The following is a 25,125-nucleotide window of genomic DNA, read 5'->3' as shown; positions in this document are numbered from 1 at the left end:
CAATGGAGCCAATCTCCAAAAGGATCTCAGACAAGTTGTCTGGACTCATATTACAAAAAAGGCAAGCAGACCAGGTTTGCCACAAAGTAAAAGGAAATAATGAGAACATTTATGAGCTGCAGCCTCTGAAATGGTTAGTGACAGTGTTTTAAGGATGCAAACTCCCCAAACTCCTGTTAACTGAGTCTATTGGATTGCAGTAGTATCCGTACATAATAACCATTCATACAGGCAGAGACTGGTTTAAGAGAATCGGTCTGACTTTAAAGGATTTACATCCCAACATTGAACACTGCAGGTGAAAAGAAAGAGGGGGAACTTCCTATTTTTCCAATGCGTCCCAGGGCATTCGGTAACGAGAGTGCTAGGTAGAGAGTCTCTCCAGGAGGTCCCCCCAAATACAGCAGGGCTCTCCCTGTATCTTCCCTCACCCGTCCAGCCCATGTAGCTCTTGGGAGCTCCAAGGTTTCTATCCCACTTCCTAGTGACACCCGTGAACAAGACGCTCCTCTCTTCACGGGACGCTCTCCCTCCTGCTGTCCGCCCCGGCTTTCTGAGTCCTGTCCGTCTTCGGGGTTTCCCGAGCTGCGCGGCTTCTGAAGCCGTCCCTCAGGGACCTCCTATTTATCTCGTGCGGAGCTTGCTCGGGGTCTCCACTTTAGAGCCCTTTAGGGAGGCGCCGGGCTTTGCTTTCTTTTTGTATCCTCCGAGCATAGCAGGGCACCAGCACGAAGGAGAGCCGCAATCCATGCTTACTGATTGCCCGGGGCCAGCCGCTTGCTTAGGTGTATTCAGTTTGCAGTGAGCGCACACTTGCCCAAGTCTCCAGAAGCTCTCCAGCTTCCGGCCATCTCTAGGCTTCTTTTCTTCTCTCCACTAGCACTGACTGGGGATCAGATTCTGCCTACTTAGACCATGTCTTTACTCTGCCTTCTTTTCTTCAGAGTTTCAGTATGCTACTTACTTCTTCCAGATATTTCCATTAGGTCTTCGAAATGTGTAAAAAGACAAAGTTCGTAATTTCTGGGGCAAATAAAGATTTTTTATTTTCTCGGGAATAGAATTTTGCTATTCCAAACCAGGCTCCCTGACATAATCAAATGGCAATACCAATACACAATGCATCACGATGTGATGGTCCTTACACAAATTTCTGTGACTAACTTGAAAATTAAGTTTTTGGTAAATGCATCTGCTTCAAGATTTTTTTTGTTGCAATTAGAGGAAGAAACGAAATTTTGCCAGGTTTCCATTTTGCAATGGCCAATCAGAATATTTATATGACTTTCCCCCTAGGTATTCACGGAGAAGGCTCCACCTTTATTACATTGTATAGCCTTCTGCTCTGGGACATCATTTTTATGGATGGGATACCAGATGTTTTTAGAAATTCCTATCAGGTATTTATATATAATATATATGTACATATATATCCATACATTCTTTAGGTAAGCAATTCTTTTTTTGTAATTTGTTTTTTTGGCAATTTAGTTTCATATATTAATAGGAATTGAAAATATTTAAAAATTTTTAATAGTCTAAAATAATCTTTTTTTATACTGTATGCTATTACTATGTACTATACCATACTATTTTGTACTCTGTACTTCTACTGATAATTATTAGTAAATGAATGTTCAATCTTATGAATTCCTAATATGCCTTTTGAGTATCTAGTAAACTCTCACTATTTAGCCTAAAAGACCTTTTGAGGTTATATCAGCTATAAAAAATTGCTTTTACACATCTATCTGCTATGGATGCATCCATTATCTTTTTAGAAAAAAGATTTAGATGTGAATAGCATTTTATTTAAATTAATCTTTAAAAACATGGCAGTTAATCATGTAACCATGGAAAAATATTCTTAATAAATAAAAACATGAGTTTTAAAATTTTTCTGTTAATATAATTCCAATTGGATACCCTATTTCAGAGCCTATTTACATTTCTGTGCAGGCCTTCCCATTGGATTTGTATACTGACAGCTTCTATGAAAACAGACGCGATGCGATCGAGTCCAGGCTCCAGAAGATTCATGAGGCTTCTCCTGAGACTCTGAGAGAGTGGATTGCAAATGTGTGGAATGCTCACGAGGGCGAAGTAGCATCCGGAGTCACCTGGGACAGGTTCTCTTCTCTTCAGCAAGCACAGGTGAAGGGGAAGTGAAGCGTCTGCCATCCTACCATGAATTTGTTCAGATACTGGTTTTGAAAACCCGTTTTGTTGTACGTCCATGAGTACTTCCAAGATTACTGAATTCCCTACATGTTATTGTATACTTTTGGAAGCATTTAGTCTTCGGGGGGGGGGGGAGGTCTCCACTTTAGATGAGATTTGATAGATACACTCACACCTTTGATTCAGTTGTTTGTTATTAATTGGTATTTCATGTGAAATTCTATATAAACATGATTTAGATGCATAGAAGTAGGATTTATATTTTTCTACATAAATTTATAAGGTTTTCAATTCTGTAGATGTTTTCTTTTTTGCCTTGTAGATCACTTACAATTTCATTAATGCTCCAGGGAAACAAAATTATGTATACTACAAAGTTTGAGATGGCTTTGTGTCAAACTTTTTTTTTTTAACCCCTTAACTTCTGTGTATTGGCTCCTTGGTGGAAGAGTGGTAAGGGTGGGCAATGGGGGTCAAGTGACTTGCCCAGGGTCACACAGCTGGGAAGTGTCTGAGGCCAGATTTGAACCTAGGACCTCCTGTCTCTAGGCCTGACTCTTAATCCACTGAGCTACCCAACTGCCCCCCTTGTGTCAAACTTATAGCAGGTCCAAATAAAAATAAAAATTAGGGAGCAAGAATTACATGAAGTACAGTTAGCTGTCTATGTGACATCATATGATGTTCATTTCCATTCTCCCAAGTTCATAACCCTGGCCTTGTCCTCAACCCTTCATTTTTTCTCACCCCATTTTTTTGTGTTCCCAGCAGTATTCTCAGATTGACTTGACTTTAAGCTCCAAATCTTTTTCTTACAAAAAACCTGAGGGACCTGTACTTGCTTCTGTGTTTCAGTGAATTTCCCCCTCAGGGTCTGATTTCACTGGCATAAGGAACTCCTGTCACTGATGAAAGTCTTTCAGTTAGTCTTAGAGAGCTGCAGGAGCTACTTAAAGGTACATTGACTTGCCCAGGGTTGTCTGGCCAGTATGTATTGGAAGTGAGACTTGAACCCAGGACTTCATTCCATGGTGCTTTCCTTTTCATTATAGGCTTTGACATTTTCCTTTAAAGGTTTCCATATTGGGGATTCGATGAATCGGATTAATATGCTACTTTTTATTTTGTACTAAGATTACAGGAACGGAATGATTTTTACTATAACCAACAAAATGGATTAAAGAAATTCATGTTTTGCCTTAAAGGACCTGGTGTCCTGTCTCAGAGGACCTTTCTTAAGTGGCGTGTGTAGACGGCTAGCTACAGACCTTCGGCATCACAGAGGGGGGCTCCCGGATCTCGTTGTATGGAATACTCAGGAGAACCACTTTAAGGTGAGCTATAATAGAATTTGAAAGTCATGTGTCTAATTATATTAACACTTTTGATTTTACCTTTAATTTCTGATAATTACCAATAATTCTGACACCTGAGAGAAGCTTGGTTTTGACTTTCTAATGTACAAATCCATAGACTTCCTTGTTCCTGAGGGCATTTCCCAAGGTAACATTGGCTGTGTGATATAGTTGAAGAACTGAGGGACTTTAATGAATATCATTTTCAAAACAATAAGGAAGGTATTAAAGTCACAATTTTTAGGTGGAATGCTATAGTTTGGTTTGCTGTATGTGGCATTTATTTCTCAGAACCAAGCATGGGTAATAAGCAGATGAGTGGAGATGAATGCCAGGAGTCTTAACTGTCTGACTCTGGAAGGGGTTGTTACCCTTTTTAAGAAGACATATTCTTGGGAGGAAATTCAAGACCTGTGTGAGGGAATTTAAAGCAGTAACGGAGAATATTTGGTTGAGGAGCAGGGGAGGAAGAAAAAAAATGAACATTTTCTTATGAGAGAGAGAGAGAGAGAGAACTGTATTTGAAAGTGTGAAGGCAGTCTAATACATCAAGCTTGGTTTTAAAAAAAATGTTAAATTTCACACACAGTATCACCATTGCTCTGTTTGTCTGTATTCCCTTCTACTGCCTTTGTTGTATTTTTTATATCATATCACTCTCATTGTAATGATAGAAATAGTAATCACTATCAAAGTTTTAATAGCGTTATCATTCCTCCTCAAATCCTCCTTTAGACCACCCCCTTTTCCTTTTTTTTTTTTTTTAACCTTTACCTTCCATCTTGGAGTCAGTACTGTGTATTGGCTCCAAAGCAGAAGAGCAGTAAAGGCTAGGCAATGGGGGTCAAGTGACTTGCCCAGGGTCACATGGCTGGGAAGTGTCTGACGTCTTTTCCTCTTTCTTTGATCTTTTTAGGGAATATGTCCAATAATGGGATCACATAGCATTCCTGTCCTAAGATACATAGCTTGAATGTCTCCTAGACTTAATCCTTCAAACATGAATATATTTTATGTTTGGGCATAAATCACTGTCATGAGGCTCCCTGTCCCCCTCACCCCACCAAGAATTGTTCTTGTGAAGTATTTTCTTCATCATATAAACTTTTATGAATTTATGTAGCCAATAAAGTATGCCTTTTGAATGGTTATTTTAAAAAATACAATAAATTTTGACATATTCACTTATTCACGTAAAGCATTAATCATTTTTCCCCCAGTTGGTAGAAGTTAAAGGGCCCAACGATCGTCTTTCCCACAAGCAGATGATTTGGTTGGATGAACTGCAACAATTGGGAGCCCAAGTAGAAGTCTGTCATGTGGTCGCAGTTGGAGCTAAGAGCAAATGCCTCAGCTAGAGATTACGGAACTTGGGTTGTTTTGTCACTTTCTGCTGCTGGTTGTTTTTTCTTCTTAAAAAAATAAAATGTTGCTGCTACAGTTTACATGCTTAATTTTGACTGCTTCTGTTACCAGGCTTAAGTACTCACTTTAGTGTATATGTAGCACGTATATGGCCAAAGTAGTTTTTACTTTTTTTCAATCCATTCTTAGACTCGTCCATAGATCCAGAGAATTTGGCAGTGCTAAGGTTAGAAAGGTTAGAATAGAGACATTAGCACCTACCTCACAGTATTACATGCCGACTCCTCTTTTCCGCACATATATTCTATTTTTGAATCAGACTTTTTTGGTTTGATGCTGCATGTTTCATGGAGCAAGGTTGGAATACTTACTGTTGAGGGTATTTGCTGAAGTGCTCCCTTTCCCCCTCCTCATCTTGCATCTTTAAGATCATCTTCCTCTACTATCTCCTCTTTCACTGACCTTGAATGATGAAGTGGCCTTTTTCTTGCCAAAGCCAACCCTTCTTAGTGCACCCTTGATTCAATCTTTTCCAAATTTATCTATTCCCCCCATCTTTTCTTTAAAACTCCCTGTCTACTGGCCTCTTGCCTGCTACTTACAAGCATCTTTCCTTAAAAAAAATCTTTCCTGACTTTACTACCCCCAGTAGTTAAATCTTTGCAACTAAAATTGAAAGCCATCTGCATTTAATGGTTCCACTTTTCTTCTCTCTTCTAAACACTGTGCAGTTTGGCTTGTACCTTCCATCTTTCTATTACAACTGCTTTCTACAAAGTTACCTATAAACTCTGCATTGCCAAGTCAATTAGTTTTCTGAATCTTGACCTTTCTATAGCATTTGACACTGCTGAACACTCTGGACACTCACTCCTCACTAGGTTTCCTTGCCTTGTTTTTCCCCCGACTCCAACATAACCTAAAGTGTATGTCTGAAACACATCACCTTTTCTCCGTGAGAATGGGGGTCCCCATTACCTTCAGGATCAAATATAAACTCTACTTTGACATTTAAAGTTTTTCATAATGGTTCCTTCCTATCTTTCTACTCTATACCTCACATTCCTATAGGATTTTTACATTTCAGCAACACTGGCTTACTCATACAGAATATACACTTAGCACAATATCCCTATTTCTGTCAGCTATATTATGGCTTCTGTCAACACACTTAGCAAATCCAGGAATTATCCTTATTTATATACAGGAAATAACTCCCCATGTATCACAAATATATCCTAATGCCTTTTTTCTCACTCATATGATTCATTAGAAAATACAGACCATACACTGTTGAGATTAGTGCCTATAGACTAAGGAGCTACAAATCTGGTTGGAATACCATATAGCAAGTAGTTGAAATTCTTTATAAATAGCAGGTTTTCTGCATTTCCCTTTCAGATGCAAATGTTCATTTTAAAACTCATACCCTCCAACACATAGTAAGCACAAGCAGTGGTCAAAAGTATTTTTTTTGTGAAAGTAGAACATGGTGTTTTTCCATAATGTCACAAAATTCAAATATAAAAATGCCTAGGTCCCCCACAAATCTGCTAGGAAGAGACCTGTTATGTAAACGAAAAGCAACAATATCATGTGCTCCAGATGGCTCTGTCATTAGAACAACTGAAGAATCTTTAAATTTGCTCTCTGTAGGGGGCAGCTGGGTAGCTCAGTGGATTGAGAGCTAGGCCTAGAAATGGGAGGTCCTAGGTTCAAAGCTGGTCTGGTCTCAGACACTTCCCAGCTGTGTGACCCTGGGCAAGTCACTTGACCCCCATTGCCCAGCCTTACCACTCTTCCACCTATGGGCCAATACACAGAAGTTAAGGGCTCAAAAATAAATAAATTAACTAATTAATTTGCTCCCTGTACTTCTCACAGAAAGCCAGGAAGTGAAAGAGGTTCCCACCTTTGAAATACCAGCTGATATACCCGAGTCTCTTTGGGCCACATCTTCTTCTGATGTAGGCCCACTTAAATCAGCTGATCCCATTCAGATTAAGACAAAAATTCCCCAACTCCTTCCATTCCTCAGCAGCCCCTATCAAAAGAGGCAATTGAGGGAATTATCCTGGTAATAAATTCATTAATTAAGGAATAATTCCATGCGAATCAGAATATACTACACCTATTTTACCTGATAAAAAGCCAAAATTAGGCCCAGATGGAAAAGTCATATATAGATTTGTCCAAGATTTAAGGGCTGTAAATAATCATGTCATAAAGACATCCTATGGTTGCAAACCCAAACATAGTAATTTCCTCTATTCCCAGGACAGCCACATACTTTACTGTAGTGGATTTGTGCTCAGCATTTTTTTTCAATACCAATTGATGAGGACTCTAGAAATATATCTTCTTTTACCTGGAAAGGTTCCCATGGACCTGGTGTCAATTATCACAAGGATATATGTAAAGTCCTACCCTGTTTGCACAAATTTTGGTCCAAGATACAGATAATATTCAATTTAAAAATAGTCATTTAAATATGTGGATGATTTGCTCTTGGTTTCACGAAATGCAGCAGCATGCCAAGAAGAGAGCAAACATCTTCTGTTAGAATTACATGAGAGGTCACAAGGCTTTAAAGGCAAAGGTTCAATGGTGTCTCCCCTAAGGTAGCATATTTAGGGTTCATTTTAATTGCTCATTCCCATTCTATTTCTCCCAAGCGCATTGAAAATATTAAAAAATTAAGTGCTCCCACTACTAAAAACAGTTAAGAGCAATCTTAGGGGCAACAGGTTTTTGTGGACAATGGATCCCTTGCTATGGGGGAAATCACTAAACCCATTAGAGCACTAACAAAAGATTCAGTCACTTAGAACACCTGTCAGCTCTTGTCAGATTTAAAACAAGCTATCTGTCTGCCCCTGCTCTAGGTGTCCCAGATTATAATAAACCATTCACTTTAGGTCTACTAGTGGCCTCTAAGGCTTGTTTCTTTGATGTGCAAATGAAAGAAAAATTAATGAATAACATTGGATATTTAGTCAGGAGAAACCTGGCTTTGGATCCCATCTTGGTGACCATTTCTGAGTTGGTTTCCCAAGCAAAGAGATTTCCTCATCAATGTATGAGAGTGATTGTGGATTCTTAAGACAACACGCCAGTGGACCTCAGAAAGATATAGTCCTGGGACTTCCCTTTCTAAGGATTGGCCTAGCTAAGGGCAGTGTTCACTGTCAGTAGGTTCATCTTTAAATGAGTCATTCTTTGGTCTTAGAACCCTTAAGACCAAAAGGGGAAAAAAACACTAAGAATAAAAGTCTGAAGTACCTACCTCACAAAGGTGTGTACAAACCAAATGAAATAATCCATATGAAATCTAGCAAATCTTAAAAATATTATAAAAATATAAGCTAGTATCCTTAGAAATCATTCTTAGTACTTTCAAATGTGGAACTGTTTACTTCTGAAGAAATCCAGACAACCCATTGATAAGTACAAGGATCAGTTTTCAGTTGTTCTAAAAAGAAATTGATACTATTTTCTTCCCTGAGGGAAAGACTTTAAAACATTAACTGATTTATTATCAGTATGTTTATGCAGTAAATAGATACTTTAGATTTGGTTAAACAAAAATAACAACAAACAACTTTGTGTGGGATCTAGAACCTAGAAAATTAGTTCCAGCTCTGAAATTAGCTATGTGACCTTGGATAAATCATTAAACTTTTCTGGCCTTCGGGTGCCTCATTTATATTAGGCCCTTGCACAAAGCAGGTATTCAAAAATATTTGCTAATTAAAGAACAAAGTTTTGACTTGGTCATAATATATAGGCACACACACATGCTTTAGGTTAATGATCAATCATATCCAAAGCATAAAGATAAGACTAAATGCTATAAATATCAACTTATCATTTCATGACAGGAAAACATTTGTTCATGTAAGATATCCAAGCTGAACAGGTCTTTGCCCCACTCAACTGGATTCTATATGACAAAGGGGTGACTGTATATTGATGAATACAACAATCACTCACTGCAGATAAGATAAAAACTTTATTCATCAATCAAGATCTCCTTCACATTCATCACCTCTTATTGACAAGGTTTCTAATATTCCTGCCAAATCCTACTGAACTCAAGTAACAGTCATTGTTAGGCACAAAGGTTTCATACTTTACTTAATATCAACTTTTACAAAACTGAGTTTACTGCCATAAGCAGTTATTTTAACTAAAAGATGTGTGGAAAAGTTTTGATCTGTTTATTAGTATAAGTCATCCTTTACTTAAATAAAAGGTTACAAATGTTTTTGGTTTTAATACAAATTTCCATCTGAGCATAAGTGGCCAGGCACTGTACATGTTTAAGTTATATCACTGAAAGCACATTGGCACAATTTATTGCAAAAACAAGGTTGTTAATAAGAATGTTAATATAGAATTCTACAGCATTACAGATTTCTTTGGTACAGTCCATGTACTATAGTTGTGCTTGGTTACACTACCATGACCTTTGCCATCACATCATTTCTTGTTAGCAGTACCTCAATGCAGCTTTGTTTCACCCATTCTAATTGTCAGGAAGTAAATTTTCAGCAGTTGTTCTTTTTGTGTACAATATGGCACAGTAATTATTATAATAGACCAATGACAACCAATGCAGATTTTCACTAGAAAATTATATAAAAATAAGCTTATATAAAGATTTTTCTATTTTTATAAATCAGTATTAATAGTACCTAATTTAAAAACTTACAATTTTTTTTCAAAAGTTAACAAAAAAATGAATTGTATGGGTAAGGGAAGACAACTGTAGAAAATTAGTTAAGCCCAAATGTTTGAATTCATAACAGTCTACATACTATATTAACAATGAAGCAGCTTCAAAAAAGAAAAACAACTTGAAATGAATGTGATGGAAATCTACAGCACTTTAAGGAACAAAGAATTGATTTTCAATCAATAAGCAATTACAAATGTTTACAAACAAGTTTCCAATATAAACTAAAAGTAATCCTTATTTTTATATCCAACAGGCTAGCAAAATCTTGAATTTATAAACAAGACAAAATTCTTAAGACAAGTTACAAAAACATCTCTGCCTCTTTAGTCCAAGAAGCAATAACCATTCAAACAATTTTGTAAAAAGGCAAATTATTCATCAAATAGAAACAGCTACTCATTAAATATACAGGCACGACACAATCTTAGAAAACCTTGAAAAAACACAAAAACTTATTGTTCCTGGGCAGTAGTCACTTTTTCAAAGTGAAATATGTTGACTAGTTATTTTATTAAGTCAAAATTTTAAAGATCCCAAATAAGTTGGCAGTTTAAGAAACTGTAAACAATCTGGCTACCTTTTTAAGAGTACAACCCTTTAAACAGGGAATGGGGAAAGAGGGAAGAAGTGTAGAAAAAAAAAAGACTCAAAACCAAGATCCTATATTGGAGCTCTCCTATCTAAAGCTTCAGCCTGAACATGTCTTTGGCCAAGGTTTAAGCCACTCCTAGAAGGGCTGGGGTATTAAAGCTATTGCAATGAATATGTGCACATTACAATAGTTTAATTAGGTGACTGAACAAAATATCCCCAAACTAATGTGAAGTGCACTTCTGTGTCCCTATTTCCATAACTCTCCTTCACTTGTCCCTCTCCTCTGTTTAAGTTTCTAACAAAAATAGGTGCAGGTAGAAGACAGTTTTTTCTCTTTTCCTTACTCAAAATAAGAATAGCATTTTGAGAGATCTTACTTCTTCTACTTCTGTACTTTGGGCCCAACAGTTTATTCTTTGTTGACTATTTAGACCCATTATCTGAGTAGGTGATTTGAATTTTTCTAGTAAGAGATCACTTGGAGGAAAAACGTATCAAAAGTTAAATTTATCAAATGTCAGTGACACATACAATGAATAAATACTTCCTTTTCTTTAGATAGCAGATATTCCTTTGAGAGAGGGAAAAATGAAAATTTGAATCTTCACAGTATAGATTGAGTTTTTCCCAATATAAACATGAGCAAACAGTATAACACAAAAAGAAGCACTTCATTCTTTGACAATGACTTACCAAAATTCAAATTAAACCTTTCTGCCAAATTCAGATCTTTCTAAATAAAGGTTCACTCTAAATGACAAAGCATTTTGCATACTGGCACTTAATGTTCTATGCTGTTTAAAGGCCCCAAATAATGGCTTTGCTAAATTTCCAGTTTGTTTTATGAGTCTGAATAAGAAAATGATGTTTACAATACACTTTAGGATTTTAACATCCTATTTAAAAATGAAATTACATTTCACTGTGTATTATCCATATCTTAAAGTTCATTTCAATTAAAGGCACTTCTAAGGCTATAATTATATTATCTACGGCAAACATTTCAAGATTAACAGTGCATATCGTTTTAAAGTTAGTTCCTGTGTAGTAAAGGGAAGAGCTTAAAATTTTAAAACCTTGTTCTAAAGATTCCTCATTTGACAAGATGATTTAAAAAATAAATTATGGCCTCAGTGCACTAATATAAGCATTAGTCAGAACCAATTACAGATAATGTAACTAGAGAATTATGTAAATATAGAAATACTAAAACCTAGTTTCAAAGTTTTGCTCCTACTCTTGTCAACCTTTTTGGCAATATTACGTGGTTGTTCTGGATTTTTTTTGTTTCATATATTTGCTTCCTTGAACTGCTAATCAGAGAAACCTCATTTGGCAGTTGGAAAGGAGATATAGCAAATAATAATAATTTGATTAGCATAATCATATTATTCATCCTCTAAAGTAGTAAATGAAATTTCTGCTTGCAGATCACCTGAAAATGAGCCAGACCTAAAAAATACAGGGAAAGGAAATCAAAATCAAAGTTTATGCTTTAAAAATTGTGCGATTGAAGCATGATTCGGTTTGCTTTTAAATATTTGTGCAAATTTCAACTATTATTCTCATATATAAAATTATTACACCTTCAGATGCCACAGTTAGCAGTGTTAACTTGGAGGAAAAAGATTTCCCATTTTCTTCCAAATGTTCATAAAGTACATTTTAGTCCTCATTTGCTAGTGTCTCAGTAGACAGCCATATTTTGGCACCATTTAAAAATTTGCTTAATGGTGTTCCTAAAATGCTTCTTCTGCAAAGGTTCCCTATAGGTGAAAATGGAAATGAAGAGGAAAGAAACTCTGGAGTCCCAGATGTATCATTTATACCATTTGCTTTAAAGTACATCCTACTCTGATCCAGTTCTGAATAGCTGGCTTGCGAGGGACTGCTCTTGTACTGTCGAAGACTCCTGCTGAGCGTATCTATTTCATCTGCCAGAAGAGATATTCTATGAAATGCTGTAATGAAGCCACCATTATTAATCTGAGCCTCTGGAACCCAACGGAAGTAGCATAGTTTCCACAGTTTTATGTGTATTCCCGAAACGCGGGGTAGAATTACACCATGCAGGTCAACAGGTTTTGAAAACCAGTCTCTAAAGTATTGCTCCATATCAGTGCTCTGGCTGTCAGTTTGCTGTATATCAGTCTTTAATTTCAATATTAGTGAATTTCTCCTTGGAAGCAAATCTTGGTCATTGATGAGTCCATTCTTAAAGGAAGGTGGCATTCCTCTTAATGTAGAGCTATAATTTTTCTGTATGGGAAAGAGATTTTACATGTCCATTATTTTCTAATTTACAAAAACAATAATGATTTCAAAAGCAGGTAAGTTTTAAAATAAGTTGCATAGGATAAATAATTTTTAGGGAATTTCAGCTTTAAATAACTTTCTTCCTTTAGAATACTGTCCTTGCCCTCAGTTTGTTTTAACTTAATGAATTTTATAGTTACGCTTTTTTACACACAACTAATAATTACCTATATCCTTGTTCTGAAAAGCTTACATAACAGAAAACAATATTGAGTAGCAAAAGAGGCTAAGACTTTTAAGTTAGGAAAAAAAAATCTCAAGTGATACCCCACATGAAACTACATATAAATTGAGTACACTGGAAAAGAAGAATCAGAACTTGAGGCAGAACATTCAGTGGAAATATGTTTTCAAAAACATCTCAAGCTTTAAAAGGTACTCTTGTAGTATGGGTAAAAGAGGACAGAATATGAAAGGTCTGAGCTTGAAACCTGGAATTCTGGTTATTAATTGTAGAACCTTGAGCAAGTCACTTTCCCTCTGTGATTCTCAGTTACCTCATTTTTAGGATATCTAGGTGGCACAGTGGAAAAAATGCTGGGCTTGGAGTCATGAAGACCCGAGTTCAAATCCAGCTATCGACATTCCTTAATTGTGCGATCCCAGGTCATTTATCCTTAGGTGGCCTCAAGTTTCCTCAAATGCAAAATGAGGATAAAAGTAGCACCTACCTTCCAGGTTGTGAGGATTAAATGGAACCTGACAAAATAGGTGGCATATAAATGCTTATTCTCTTTCCCTTCTCTTCTACCATGTTGCAATCAGAGCTATAGGATGTGTTTTGAAAAGACTTGTTTGACTATAATCTCATTTTAACTTTTGGTTTTAAAGTAAATAAATCATGGAAGCAATACTAAAGGTCTTTATTTTTCAACTTTTTTTCATAATTACCTTTGTCCGTTTAAATGATTTCACTGACCCATTTTGAACACACGGTGCACTCTTTCCAATGTATAAGGGATTGTTAAAAAGGGTACGATCCTTTGCTGCAAACTGAAGAGACCAGTCCCAAACTGAAGGAAATTTTAAGCCCTTTTCATCACCTAGCTGTATATTTTTGCTTATAGCAAATTCCTGGAAAAAAGTTATTAAACACAATTATGTTTAATATGTGAGGGTATTAAATTACAAAAAAAATTAAACATCGTACTTTAATAGACAATATGCAACTGACTACTGATATGGAAGTAATTTTCAGAACCAGCTGTCTCTGTAGAGTCAGACTGTAAGCTTGTTGTTAAAGCAAAAATCAAAATCAGCATCAAATGGAAAATAACAATAAGACACAAAAAATAAATCTGATTTACATATACCTAGTGTTGGTGAAAAGAAACTATTAAAAACATAGAAACTTAAACTATAATCATTCCTAGTGAATAAATTGCTACAATAAGAACCAAAAACCCTACAAACAACTTTAATACCTCAAAATACTTCATTCTTTTCCACATAGAATCATTTGCTGTCAAAGGCAACACTAGTAGATAATATTATTTTATAAAATTCTGTAGAGGGGGCAATGGATGGATGAGAAGTATTGCCTCCTGAAACGGCAAAGAGGAGATAAAACTATCCCCTATGTACTGATGACTTAATGGTTTATTTAGAAAATCCTAGGGAATCACTAAAGATACTAACCGAGACAAACTAAATTCACAGGCTACAAAATTAACCCTCAAAAATCAAGTGTAACAATATAACACCCCCCAAAATAGTAGAAATAACTAGATTGGGAATCACTATCCCAAAATACACAACACACTTGTACAAAATGTCAAAATAAAAGACGAATATTCAGTATTCATAGCTAAACTGTGCCAAATAATAAAAATGACAATATCATCAAAGTCAATTGATAGTTTTAAGGTTATGCCAAAGCATTGTGTGAAGTATTATTTAGAGGACTTGGATTCCCTGCACCCTAGTGGCAGGACAAAGGAGTCACAAAGCTGAAAGCCTGACTCCTGAGTTCACCAAGGTGGGCTTCCTGAGCAACAACATGGCAGAGCCAGTGCAACATGGCCATAAAAGGAGGAATGTTAATTTAAAAAAAAATAAGCTTGGAAACCAAGTGGGCCTTTTGACTTTCCTACCAGGCTCTCTCTGAGCCACCCAGGCACCAGCTTATCTATTTAGTGATCGCATCACCAGCTGAATAGGGAATAAGATCTAAAAAGGTTTTGCTCTCTTTAACTCTATCTATATTCCTCTTTACTAATAAATGCTTATAAATATGGTAATAAGTGTCCAGATCAATTTTTAATTATAACAGTATCAAAGTGATCACTTAGAGAACTTAAAACAAGTCATTTCAAGAAATATATATGTTACTTGACTCAAATTTAAGCTCTTTTAGAGATAGGGGATTTTATTTTTGTGTCTTCATCCCCAGAGCTAGTATAGTTCTTGGGATCATAGTAGATATTTAAAAGATTTCTGTCTGATTGAAGAATACTTTCTTAGAAGCAGGAATATAGACAATAGTACAAAGTAACAGGTAACCACAAGGAAAGAGATAGAAAAAACTAAAAAGCTAGCTTTTAAGAACTCAAAAAGGATAATTGTAGGTCCCTTTTAGATTTTATCTAAACTAAAAAACCCTTATACTCCTTAAGAAGCCCAGAAAACTCTACTACTTAGAATGTCTTTTTCCAAAATGGGTTCATGGTTCAATGTACTTATTTAAAATAAAGTTATGAATTGAGTCCCATCTATTGGAAATTCTCTCCTTGATTTGCACTTTGGGGGTGACATATTCCATTAAAGTGTTAAATATCTTTTGCTTATGATTAAAGAGTTCTTAACCTGAGGTCTGTGAATTTGAGTGTTTTGATTGTGGTGTGTTTTGTTTTTCTGATTCTGATAAGATTTCAATTTATTTGGCTTCCTTTGTAGTCTTATATAGTATATGTTATGAATTTAAAAGCATTATTCTAAGAAAGAATATGAAGGCTTAATAATTAGATCACCAGTGGGGTCCATGACACACAGAAAGCTTAAAAATTCTTGTTACCAGATACCCTGATGCTGTTTGTACTGATTATATAAAGTTCCTGACTGAACACTATCCAAAATGAAGTACATAATCACTCAAAAGTTCAAAGCCTAACAGAAGAAAGATAAAGTAGATGAAGAACACTTATTCTCCATACTATGCCTTCACTGGATGACCAACTGAGCTTATCCAATAATAGCATCAAATAATGACAGAAATTTCATGTGGCTAAAGTACTAACTTGTGGTTGAGGAGAGTAACCTCACTGACCTTCAGGAAACTGCACAATGCTTTTAATGACAAGATTCTCCTGAAATGTAGACCTATCTTTTAAGGGGCAGTTAGGTGGGCTCAGTGTACTGAAAGCCAGGCCTAGAGATGGAAGGGCCTGGGTTCAAATCTGATCTCAGTCACCTCTCAGTTGTTTGACCCTGGGCACAGCACTTAATCCCCATAGCCCTTACTACTTTTCTGCCTTGAAACCAATACCCAGTACTGATTCTTATTAGTAAGATGAAAGGTAGAGTTAAAAATAAGCCTGGGTGGCTCAGAGAGAGTCTGGTAGGAAAGTCAAGAAGCCCACTTGGTTTCCAAGTAAGATGAAAGGTAAAGAGTTAAAAACAAAACACTCCTAGTAATGGTGCACAGCTGTAATGGAATATGTTAGCCACAAAGAACCAAAGTTAAGGATCACTCAAAGGCAATGAGAAATATGCTATGCATAAAGCAATCTATGGCACATCATAAGCAAAGAATAGACAAAATGCAAAAGACGTTATCAGAGAAATGTCTGACCAGAGAAAACACAGCTTGTAGCCATATAATACCAAGCAATCTAGAGGGTCCCAGAAAGCTGGCCAGATGATTCCTGCCCTAGGAATGACTGAAAGGTCTTGGACAAGAATTATACAGGACAAGCAAGCATAAGTTCTAATCAGTATCACCAGAAGGTATGCAGGATATGTCAACAAATGACATCAACTGTAAGATCAAAATAATATAAACTATTTATTGCCTACTTGAGAGAAAAGGATAAGAAAATGGTGAGCTACTATTTTAGAGCCCTTTCTGATAAAAAAAGAATCCTGGATCTGACTTACAGCATTTAAAGAAAATCTTGTCCCTAAAACTGCAATAATATTACTTTTATGTGCATTTGCTATTTCTTCAAATTTTGTTTTTAAAAGTCTGTTGATAAATGTTGGAGAAGACAAAGTAAAATTAGGACACTAATGCATTGTTGGTGGAGTTGTGAATTGATCCAACCATTTTGGAGGGCAATTTGGAATTATGTCCAAAGGGCTCTAAAAGAACGTACGTCCTTTGATCCAGCAATACTACTATTAGGTCTATATCCCAAAAAGATTAAAAAAGAAAAATGGGAAAGGACCGGTTTGAAAAAAATGTTTATAGCTATTCTCTTTGTGGTGGAAAAGACTTGGAAACTAAAGGAACATTCCTCAATTGGGGAATGGCTGAACAAATTGTGGTATATGATAGTGATGGAATACTACTGTGTTTTAAGGAATGATGAGCAGGATGTTTTCAGAAAGAACAGGAAAGACCTACATGAACTGATGCACAGTGAAATAGGCAGAACCAGGAGAACATTATACACCAAAACAGCAATATTGTGGAATAATCAAATGAGAAAGACTTTGCTATTAATGGCAATATAAATCCAGAACAATTATGAAGCACTTCTGAAAAAGATCACTATTCATCCCCCACCCCCCGAACCCTCCAGAGAAAGAACTGTCAGAATGCAGATGGGAGCATATGATTTATCACTTGTTTATTTGAGTATATGCTTTAGGGTTTTGGTTTTATAAGATTATTCACTTAAAAATGAATAATATAGAAACCTGTTTTTCATGATAATACATGTATTACCCAGATTGAATTGCTTGACAGGCCCAGGATGGGGGAAGGAAGAAAGGAAGGAGACAACATGGATCATATAACTTTGGAAAACTCATGTGGAAATTTGTTATTAAAAATCTTTAAAAAAAAAAATCTGCTGCTCATTTTTAGCCAGTGATTGAGTTTCTGTAGGTCAAAGGATTGCTAACAAAAACAAGTTCCTGAATTTTTCTTTTAACTTTTAGATAACCTCAAAACAGAACCAAAACTGGAAGGGCAGCTAACTAAAATGAAAACATTATACTTACCGTGCTTTGTTTTACTCGCTGATGAGGGGAGTTGAAAAGAAAAGTGCCAAACAATGAGATCCGTGTACTGTCATACAGCAACATTAAATAAGTTTCTGAAAATTCAAAGGCTGCTGGATATTGCTCTAACAGCTGCCAGATGGAGTCCAGAAATAACAAGAATAAGGGAGACTAACAAAACAAAAGAGAAAATTAGTGCCTCAGCTGTTCACATTTACGAGCATATCTGTTATCTTTAGAATGATAACAAAAAATAAACTCAGGGAAGAAAAGACCACAGATAAAAGTACTTGGTCTCAAGAAAACATTGTTTATTTGCTTTAATAAACCTAAACCTAAAGGAATAATAGTATTAAATTCCCAGTTATGATTTGTCTAATGTACACAGAACTAAATATAATAATAATAATAATAATAATAATAGCCCCCTAGTTTTACAGCATTTTGTTAAGTTTGGGACCCTACAAAATCACTCCACTTTATTTTTTAAATAGCACAAATGAGGCCTCCTTTAAGAAAATATGATGTCCCCAAATTTGACCTCATAAAAAGATAATTAGGAAGTTTATTTTTGTATCACAAAAGAATTTACTACAAAATTTCTTTAAATAATGAACTTCCCCAGAATTTTAAAAGTATATTCCAATATGTGTAATATTTTGAATACTTTGAAATTTTATCCCATTCTCCACTCCTCTCTCTCTACCCTGATCCAGAAGTCATTCTCTCTTGCATTTTATCTATGCTCTTCCATTGACTCATTTCCTTTCTGCTTAAAAAATGTTCAGATTTCTTCAGTCCCCAAATATTCCTTTGACCCTTTGTATTCTATTCTAATTCAGATACCACATCTCTCTTCTCACCTCCTCTAAATTCCCATAAAAAATGGTCTTTATCCACTTTTGCCCTTTAAAAAAAACCTGAGGGCAGCAGGGTAGCTCAGTGGATTGAGAGTCAGGCCTAGAGACGGGAGGTCCTAGGTTCAAATCTGGTCTCAGACACTTCCTAGCTGTGTGACCCTGGGCAAGTCACTTAACCCCCATTGCCTACCCTTACCACTCTTCTGCCTTGGAGCCAATACACAGTATTGACTCCAAGACGGAAGGTAAGGGTTTAAAAAAAAAAAAGACAAATAAAAAAAAAAACCCAATACTAAGTATCAATTTCAATTGACTACCATTAATCTAGGAAAAGTAACTCACTTATTTCTAAAGACAGAAGAGTGGTAAGGGGTAGGCATTTGGGGTTAAGTGACATATCCAGGATCACATGGCTTGAAAGCGTCTAAGATCAGATTTCAACCTAGGTTCTCCAGACTCTAGGTCTGGTCCTTTATTTCTAATGGAACTTACATCACACCATTAATGAAATCATTCTCTTGATGGTCAACAATGACAACAGATTTAAATCCTCAAATTCAAGTGGCCTTCTTTTTAGTTCATTTTCTTTGAGCTCTATTGTAAGCATGTGACAAAGCCCTATTGGATCCCTGAATGTGTCCTGCCTTGGCTTCTTGACACTATAGTCTTTAAAATGCTCCTTTCTCCTTGTCTTCAGTCCTGGACCATCTTCTCTCTATACTTTTTTTTTTTTTTTGATGACTTCATTGGCTTACACAGATTTAATCATCTCTATTTTGCAGATGACCCTCCAATCTGCAATTCTCAATTCTTTTCTTAGCTGTTGAGTCCCCAGTCCTCAATTACACTTAGATGTTCCAAAGAGATCTCAAACTCATCATTTCCAAAACTGAACTTTCCATCTTTCCCCTTAAACACAATCCTCTTCCAAACCTCCCTGTTTCTGCAGAGTACTACTGCTACTTTTCCAGGTCTTCAGGTTCATAACTTAAGAGTCACCATTAACTCTTCACCCTCACACACCATTCCTACATCCAATTAACCACCTAGATTTCTCAATTCCGTCATATCTTAACATCCCTCAAATCTGTCTCAATCGTTCAAACCACTCTATTTCTGGCTATAATCACCTCTTTATAATAAGGCTATAATATATTATTATAACTATTATGATATAATATGCAATTATTATATGTAATAACCTTCTAATAAGAGGCTATATTATATATGTGTGTATATAATTTTATAAATATGAAATAAGAGGCTATTATAATAGCCACCTCTTCTCCAATCTGATTTCTACAAGGCTACCAAAACTATATTCCTCCTAAATGATAGGTCTGACCATTGTATAGGTCTATTCAAGAAGTTTCAATGACTATCCATTGGCTCTAGGATAAAATATAAAGTACTCTGACATTTAAAAGTTCTTCACCCATACAACTTCCCCCCACCACCAAACAACCTCTTCAAAATCTGGTATCAAGCTCTCTTTCCCTAGTTGATTATATTAGTGACCCAAAAGACTAAGGGCAGTTTTAAGATATTAAAGTTTAAAACTTAAAGGTACTGAGGCTTAAAACTTGCCTTAGACTTTTGGGTTATCATGTGTATCATTCCAGCAAAGCTGGTCTACTTCTCTACTCTATAAATGACAGTTCATCTTCCTTCCATTCTTCATATGGAGAATACTCTGTCCTCACTTCTACCTCTTGCAAACCCTAGCATTTTATCAATCTCAATTAGATGCCACTATCTTCAAAATGTTTTTTCTAAATATCCCTCCCCTTCCTGGTAGACACTGTATTCTTTTAAAATTTATTTTCTCTATCCCCTATATTTACTTAGCTGTTAACATACTTGATCCTCTTAGTAGAACAAAAGCTCTCTGACAGCAAAGCCTGTTGCCCTTTTAATAGTTATATCTCCAGCACCTAGCACAGGGTCTGGCAGAGAGTAAGTACTTAAATGCTTGTTAATTGATGTTCTCAAATTTCTAAAGATGAGTGATCTTTGAGGTTCTGCTCTTGATGCTTCCCTTTGTCTATATCCTGTCCTTAGTGATAGCATTTCCTCCTCTAAGTTCAACTACCATCTCTAAAGAGAAAATCCTCAATTTTGTATTTTGTATCTAGATATCTAGAAGAGTACTCTAGACACAGAAGGTACTTAATACATTTCCTGGGATTACTAAATATTTTAAAAATCATACTAATGTCATAATAGCACATGTTTTACCAGTTCACTTAAGAGTTTTTTTCATACCTCTTTTGCAGATCTATTTAAGTGGTTACATCTGTCTAGGAATCGATATCCTGCCATGACCCATTCTTTCTGTATCAAACTCTGAAATCCAGTAATTGTTCGAAAATGAGGATCCAGCATCACTTGAATGAGAGAAGCTACAAAACAACTCAGATCCCTTCCTTCTTCCTCTGGGGGGGTAAGAGGAGGAGAAAAAGATTAAAAAATACAGGACTGTATCACACAATGTGGATAGGTCAATAAATCTGTGTCAATGCTTTCCATAACATCTGGTCTCTAGTTCTCTATGTCTTTCTTATTAAGTGAAAATAAAAATATAGTTTTGCTTCTTAGAATTATCTAAATTATATGTTTTGTCCTTCCTTAGTATGAGCAATGGAAATGAAATAATGCTTTCTAAACACAGTAATTTTAATAAGGTCATTTTATCTTTACTATGTATTTTATGTATGTTTATCTTCTTCCCCTCTGGAATTTGACTTAGCATTTCACATGTAGAAGGATCACAATGAAATGATAGGCAATTGGGTTGAATAGTGGCTTGAATGCTAAATCTGGAATTGGGAAGACCAGAGGTCAAAATTTAGTCTACTAGCTATGTGACCTTGGGTAAGTAGCTTACCCTGACTGTATCAGGTCCCTCAACTGTAAAATGGAAAAAACATTACCAACTACCTCCCAGGTTTGTTGAGGATAAAATGAGATATTTAAAGAGTGTTTTGTAAAACTCAAAGCACTGTATAAATAATAACTTTCTGAGAACAACCCAAGGCCATTTTCCTGGCACTTACTAAATGACTAAGATATATCTGTAAATGTTAACTGGTCCTTACTTTTTGCTTTTACCCCTAAAGTCAGCTGAAAAGGGCTTCCTCTTCTTTGCCCAGTTATAATTTTATACAGTGCTTACAGGCTCAGATGGCCCTTGCCCATGGTAGCTAACACCCTCTGATATCTCCCTTGTTACTCAACCATCAGTAAATCAAGAAATATTCTAATTCCATACTCTAATCTCCCTCAACCAATTACTACTCAAAGATCCCAAAGAATAGATTTGAAAACTGGTAATACCTTGCTCCCATCCAATTACCATTTTGAAATCCCCAAATAAATTGGGGGATGGGAGGAGATTAGAACATGTGTTAGAATAGTGGCCTCATATTTACTTAGAAAAACCACAAATTAACTTTATCTACATTGTATTGTATTTTTGTTTTGCTAAACCATTCCCAATTACATTTAAAAAAAAAACCAACAAAAAAACAAACCTTTACCTTCTGCCTTAGAACCAAGGCAGAAGAGTGGTAAGGGGTAGACAATGGGGGTTAAGACTTGCCCAGGGTCACATAGCTAGGAAGTGTCTGAGGTCATATTTGAACCTAGGACCTCCTGTCTCTAGGCCTGGCTCTCAATTCACTGAGCCACCCAGATTCTCACCCCCCACCCTCACCCCCACCCCTCCTGCCAGCCCCAATTACATTTTAATCTGGTTTGGACCACACAGGGCAGCAATCTGTGTTAGACAAATGAAGGCATAAAATGGGTAGGAGAAACAAATGAAGTCTTATCCTTATTTTTAGACTTTGAATAATAAGGAAGTTATCTTTCCAGGTACTGGGAGTGACCCTAATTTACCACTCAAGGACCAAGTTAGAGATTACAAAATATGCACAAATCAATAAAAAATTAACATTTAGAAAGTAACAAACAAGCAACAAATGAACAAGAACTAAGGAGACTGAAATACTGGATTACTGTGTTAATTTATCAGTATTAATAAAATTCAAATGAACACTTAAAAGCATTCACTGAAAGTAATTTTAAAAACAATGTAAAAAGCCATTTTGTAGCCAGTTGACCAATAAAACTTAATAGCAATAGCAAAAGTATTTCTTCTTAAGTTCAAATGGCAAAAATGCTAGAATATATTGTAAGTATGAATATTTTAAAACATTTTATTATTATGACTTACAATAAACACATTTATACAATATGATAAAGTTTGCAAAAGCACTTTCCTAAAACCATTTATAGCAGGCAGTACAAATATTTCCATTTTACAGATAAGCAAAGTGAAGGTCTGTGAACTTAAGTGACTTGACCAAGGTTAAATCAGTATTTGAGCTCATAGCCTTCTAGGGACCAGTACTATTTCCAATGCAATATCTCTAGGACTACAAATGATAAGCTATAAAGCATGCTATTACACAATCATTTCTCAAGCAGATTATTCACATTAGTACCTCTACACAGCCACGGTTCATATATCACCTACTCTGTTTAATTAAATCATTCTTGACAACATCACTATCTGTTTACTCATAGCCTATAATTCAGCAGGTACTAGAAGCAAAACAAAATCAGGCTAAGTATTAGCCTAAAAGTCAACAAAATTGAGAAAAGAACACTCTTTTAAGGATAACACTTAGGATTGTAATGGTTACACATCTACCATCAATCTTAAAGTGCTTTGATGTCTGACTTTTTTTCATCCATTTACCAGAAAAACTGAATGAGTGAAATCATAATGACCACAATTTAGTTACAATATTTTATGTCTCAAGAAACAATTTTTTCTCCACTGAATCTAAGGTAAATAGTATGAATATTATGATCCCTGTTTCACAGATAAGGAAAATGAGGCTCAGAAGCCAAAAAATAAGACTAGTTCTGTTGGCTCGAAGAGCAATACCATTATCACTACACTATTTATTCTGAAATATGGTGATCCCTCACCTATCGTGGGAGTTACATTCCAGAGACCCCTGCAATAGGTGAAAACCCATGAAGTAGCGGCACCATATTTATTTTATTATTTATATGTATTTTACCCTTCCCATTCTCCTATAAACCTCTTCCACACTCTTATTAATCTATAGTCACTGAGCCAATCAGTGCCCAAGATGCAGAACACAGTGCTATGGTTGGTTGCCTTTCATTCCATCAGCCAATAGTGCTGCGATAAGTGTAACTCTTGCGTTACAGAATTCGCTCTTTAAAAAAAAAAAAAAAAAAAGACAAAACCCCACATACAGTGAAGCTGTGATATAGCGAGGGACAACTATATACCTCATATCTAAGTGAGATTATCTGCCATTTAGAAAAATAATTTTAGTCCTTATAAGTTCTTCATAAATGACAATTATACATTTGGCACATAAACATGATTTACTTGAATAAAGAATATATTTACTACAATATGAAATGAAATTATACGATATTTAATTAAATACCTCTAAGGATAACTGAAAGATGTTTACTTTCCAGCACATATACAAGTTCAGCAGAATGTTTTAGGAATGCTCTAGAAAAGATAAAAGGAAAAATTAATGGTGTATTCGAATCTAATCAAACATACATACCAACACTATATTTGTTCTAATATTTAAATCAAATATATATACTTCATGCTATACTTAACGAAAAAATGCTATGACTTTATTTAGCATTTGACAATGATTCACATTCTATACTTTATAATTTTCACATCATAAAAATTTACTAACATTTATGCCATGCAAAAGAAAGTTTGTTCATACCTAACATACTCTAACCAGCGAGTATTTTCCAGTGAAGACAACCATTTCACTTCTGTTTCTTCATAAGGCTCTAAAATAAACAGTATTACAGATACTTTTTAAACTTGTTAGATTAAATTTTACATGACCACCAATACCATTTTAGTTAAAAGGCATGCTATAGTTTTGTTTTTGTTTCCTATATATTTCCCAAACCTGGTTTTGTTTGAGTACCTGTAAAATGTATTTTGAGAAATAACTGTATGATAAGTATTTTGGTTTTGTATACAAATTATTACATAGATATATCATGGATCAAATTACATCACAAACATATATACTAAAAACTTGATAGACATAATAAATATCATTTTAGGGTCAAAAAGTATGTGTATCATAATTCATTGTTATTACATAAAAAAGAAAAAGAATGAGATTACCATCAACACATAGTTGCTTAAGTTTTACAAATGCAGCTTGTATTTCTTGAATACTGGGCAAATTCTTATCCAAATCAGATTTGTAAACATCACTCCTCTGTGGATGACTTTTGGTTATTGCAGTACAAATCCTGATTTTAAAAAAATCCTTTAGTTACTATAACAAGAAAAGAACAATCACTTCTCAAGAATCAAGAAGTTTTAAATAGCAAAGAGTATTTTCTGAAAAGATTATAAGTTAATTTTCAAATCCTACCATTGAATTATAACAACATATTCTAAAAGAGTTTATCCTTTTAGTAGAAAAATATCTATCAAATCAAT

At 35.4% G+C, this 25,125-nt stretch overlaps 2 protein-coding genes across 2 annotated transcripts in view; one reads left to right on the top strand and one right to left on the bottom strand.

The window, feature by feature from the left end:
- Positions 1–4,981, top strand: part of FAN1 (FANCD2 and FANCI associated nuclease 1) — a 42,374-nt gene extending 37,393 nt beyond the window's left edge. Inside the window, exons 12-15 of the mRNA XM_044665399.1 lie at positions 1,297–1,400; positions 1,960–2,154; positions 3,387–3,515; positions 4,757–4,981. Coding sequence (XP_044521334.1) covers positions 1,297–1,400; positions 1,960–2,154; positions 3,387–3,515; positions 4,757–4,894 — 566 coding nt within the window. The 3' untranslated portion in view covers positions 4,895–4,981. The remainder of the gene's footprint in view (positions 1–1,296; positions 1,401–1,959; positions 2,155–3,386; positions 3,516–4,756) is intronic.
- Positions 4,982–11,751: 6,770 nt separating this feature from the next.
- The window catches only part of MTMR10 (myotubularin related protein 10), a 75,400-nt gene continuing 62,026 nt past the window's right edge, over positions 11,752–25,125 (bottom strand). Inside the window, exons 10-16 of the mRNA XM_044665398.1 lie at positions 24,802–24,932; positions 24,383–24,452; positions 24,077–24,147; positions 20,844–21,013; positions 17,719–17,889; positions 13,444–13,626; positions 11,752–12,495 (exon numbers count right to left, since the gene is read on the bottom strand). Coding sequence (XP_044521333.1) covers positions 11,902–12,495; positions 13,444–13,626; positions 17,719–17,889; positions 20,844–21,013; positions 24,077–24,147; positions 24,383–24,452; positions 24,802–24,932 — 1,390 coding nt within the window. The 3' untranslated portion in view covers positions 11,752–11,901. The remainder of the gene's footprint in view (positions 12,496–13,443; positions 13,627–17,718; positions 17,890–20,843; positions 21,014–24,076; positions 24,148–24,382; positions 24,453–24,801; positions 24,933–25,125) is intronic.

The sequence above is a fragment of the Gracilinanus agilis genome, chromosome 2, assembly GCF_016433145.1.
Source record: "Gracilinanus agilis isolate LMUSP501 chromosome 2, AgileGrace, whole genome shotgun sequence".
Classification (NCBI taxonomy): domain Eukaryota; kingdom Metazoa; phylum Chordata; class Mammalia; order Didelphimorphia; family Didelphidae; genus Gracilinanus; species Gracilinanus agilis.
The sequence above is the reverse complement of the archived record's forward strand: the minus strand, read 5'-3'. Positions and strand labels throughout refer to the sequence as shown.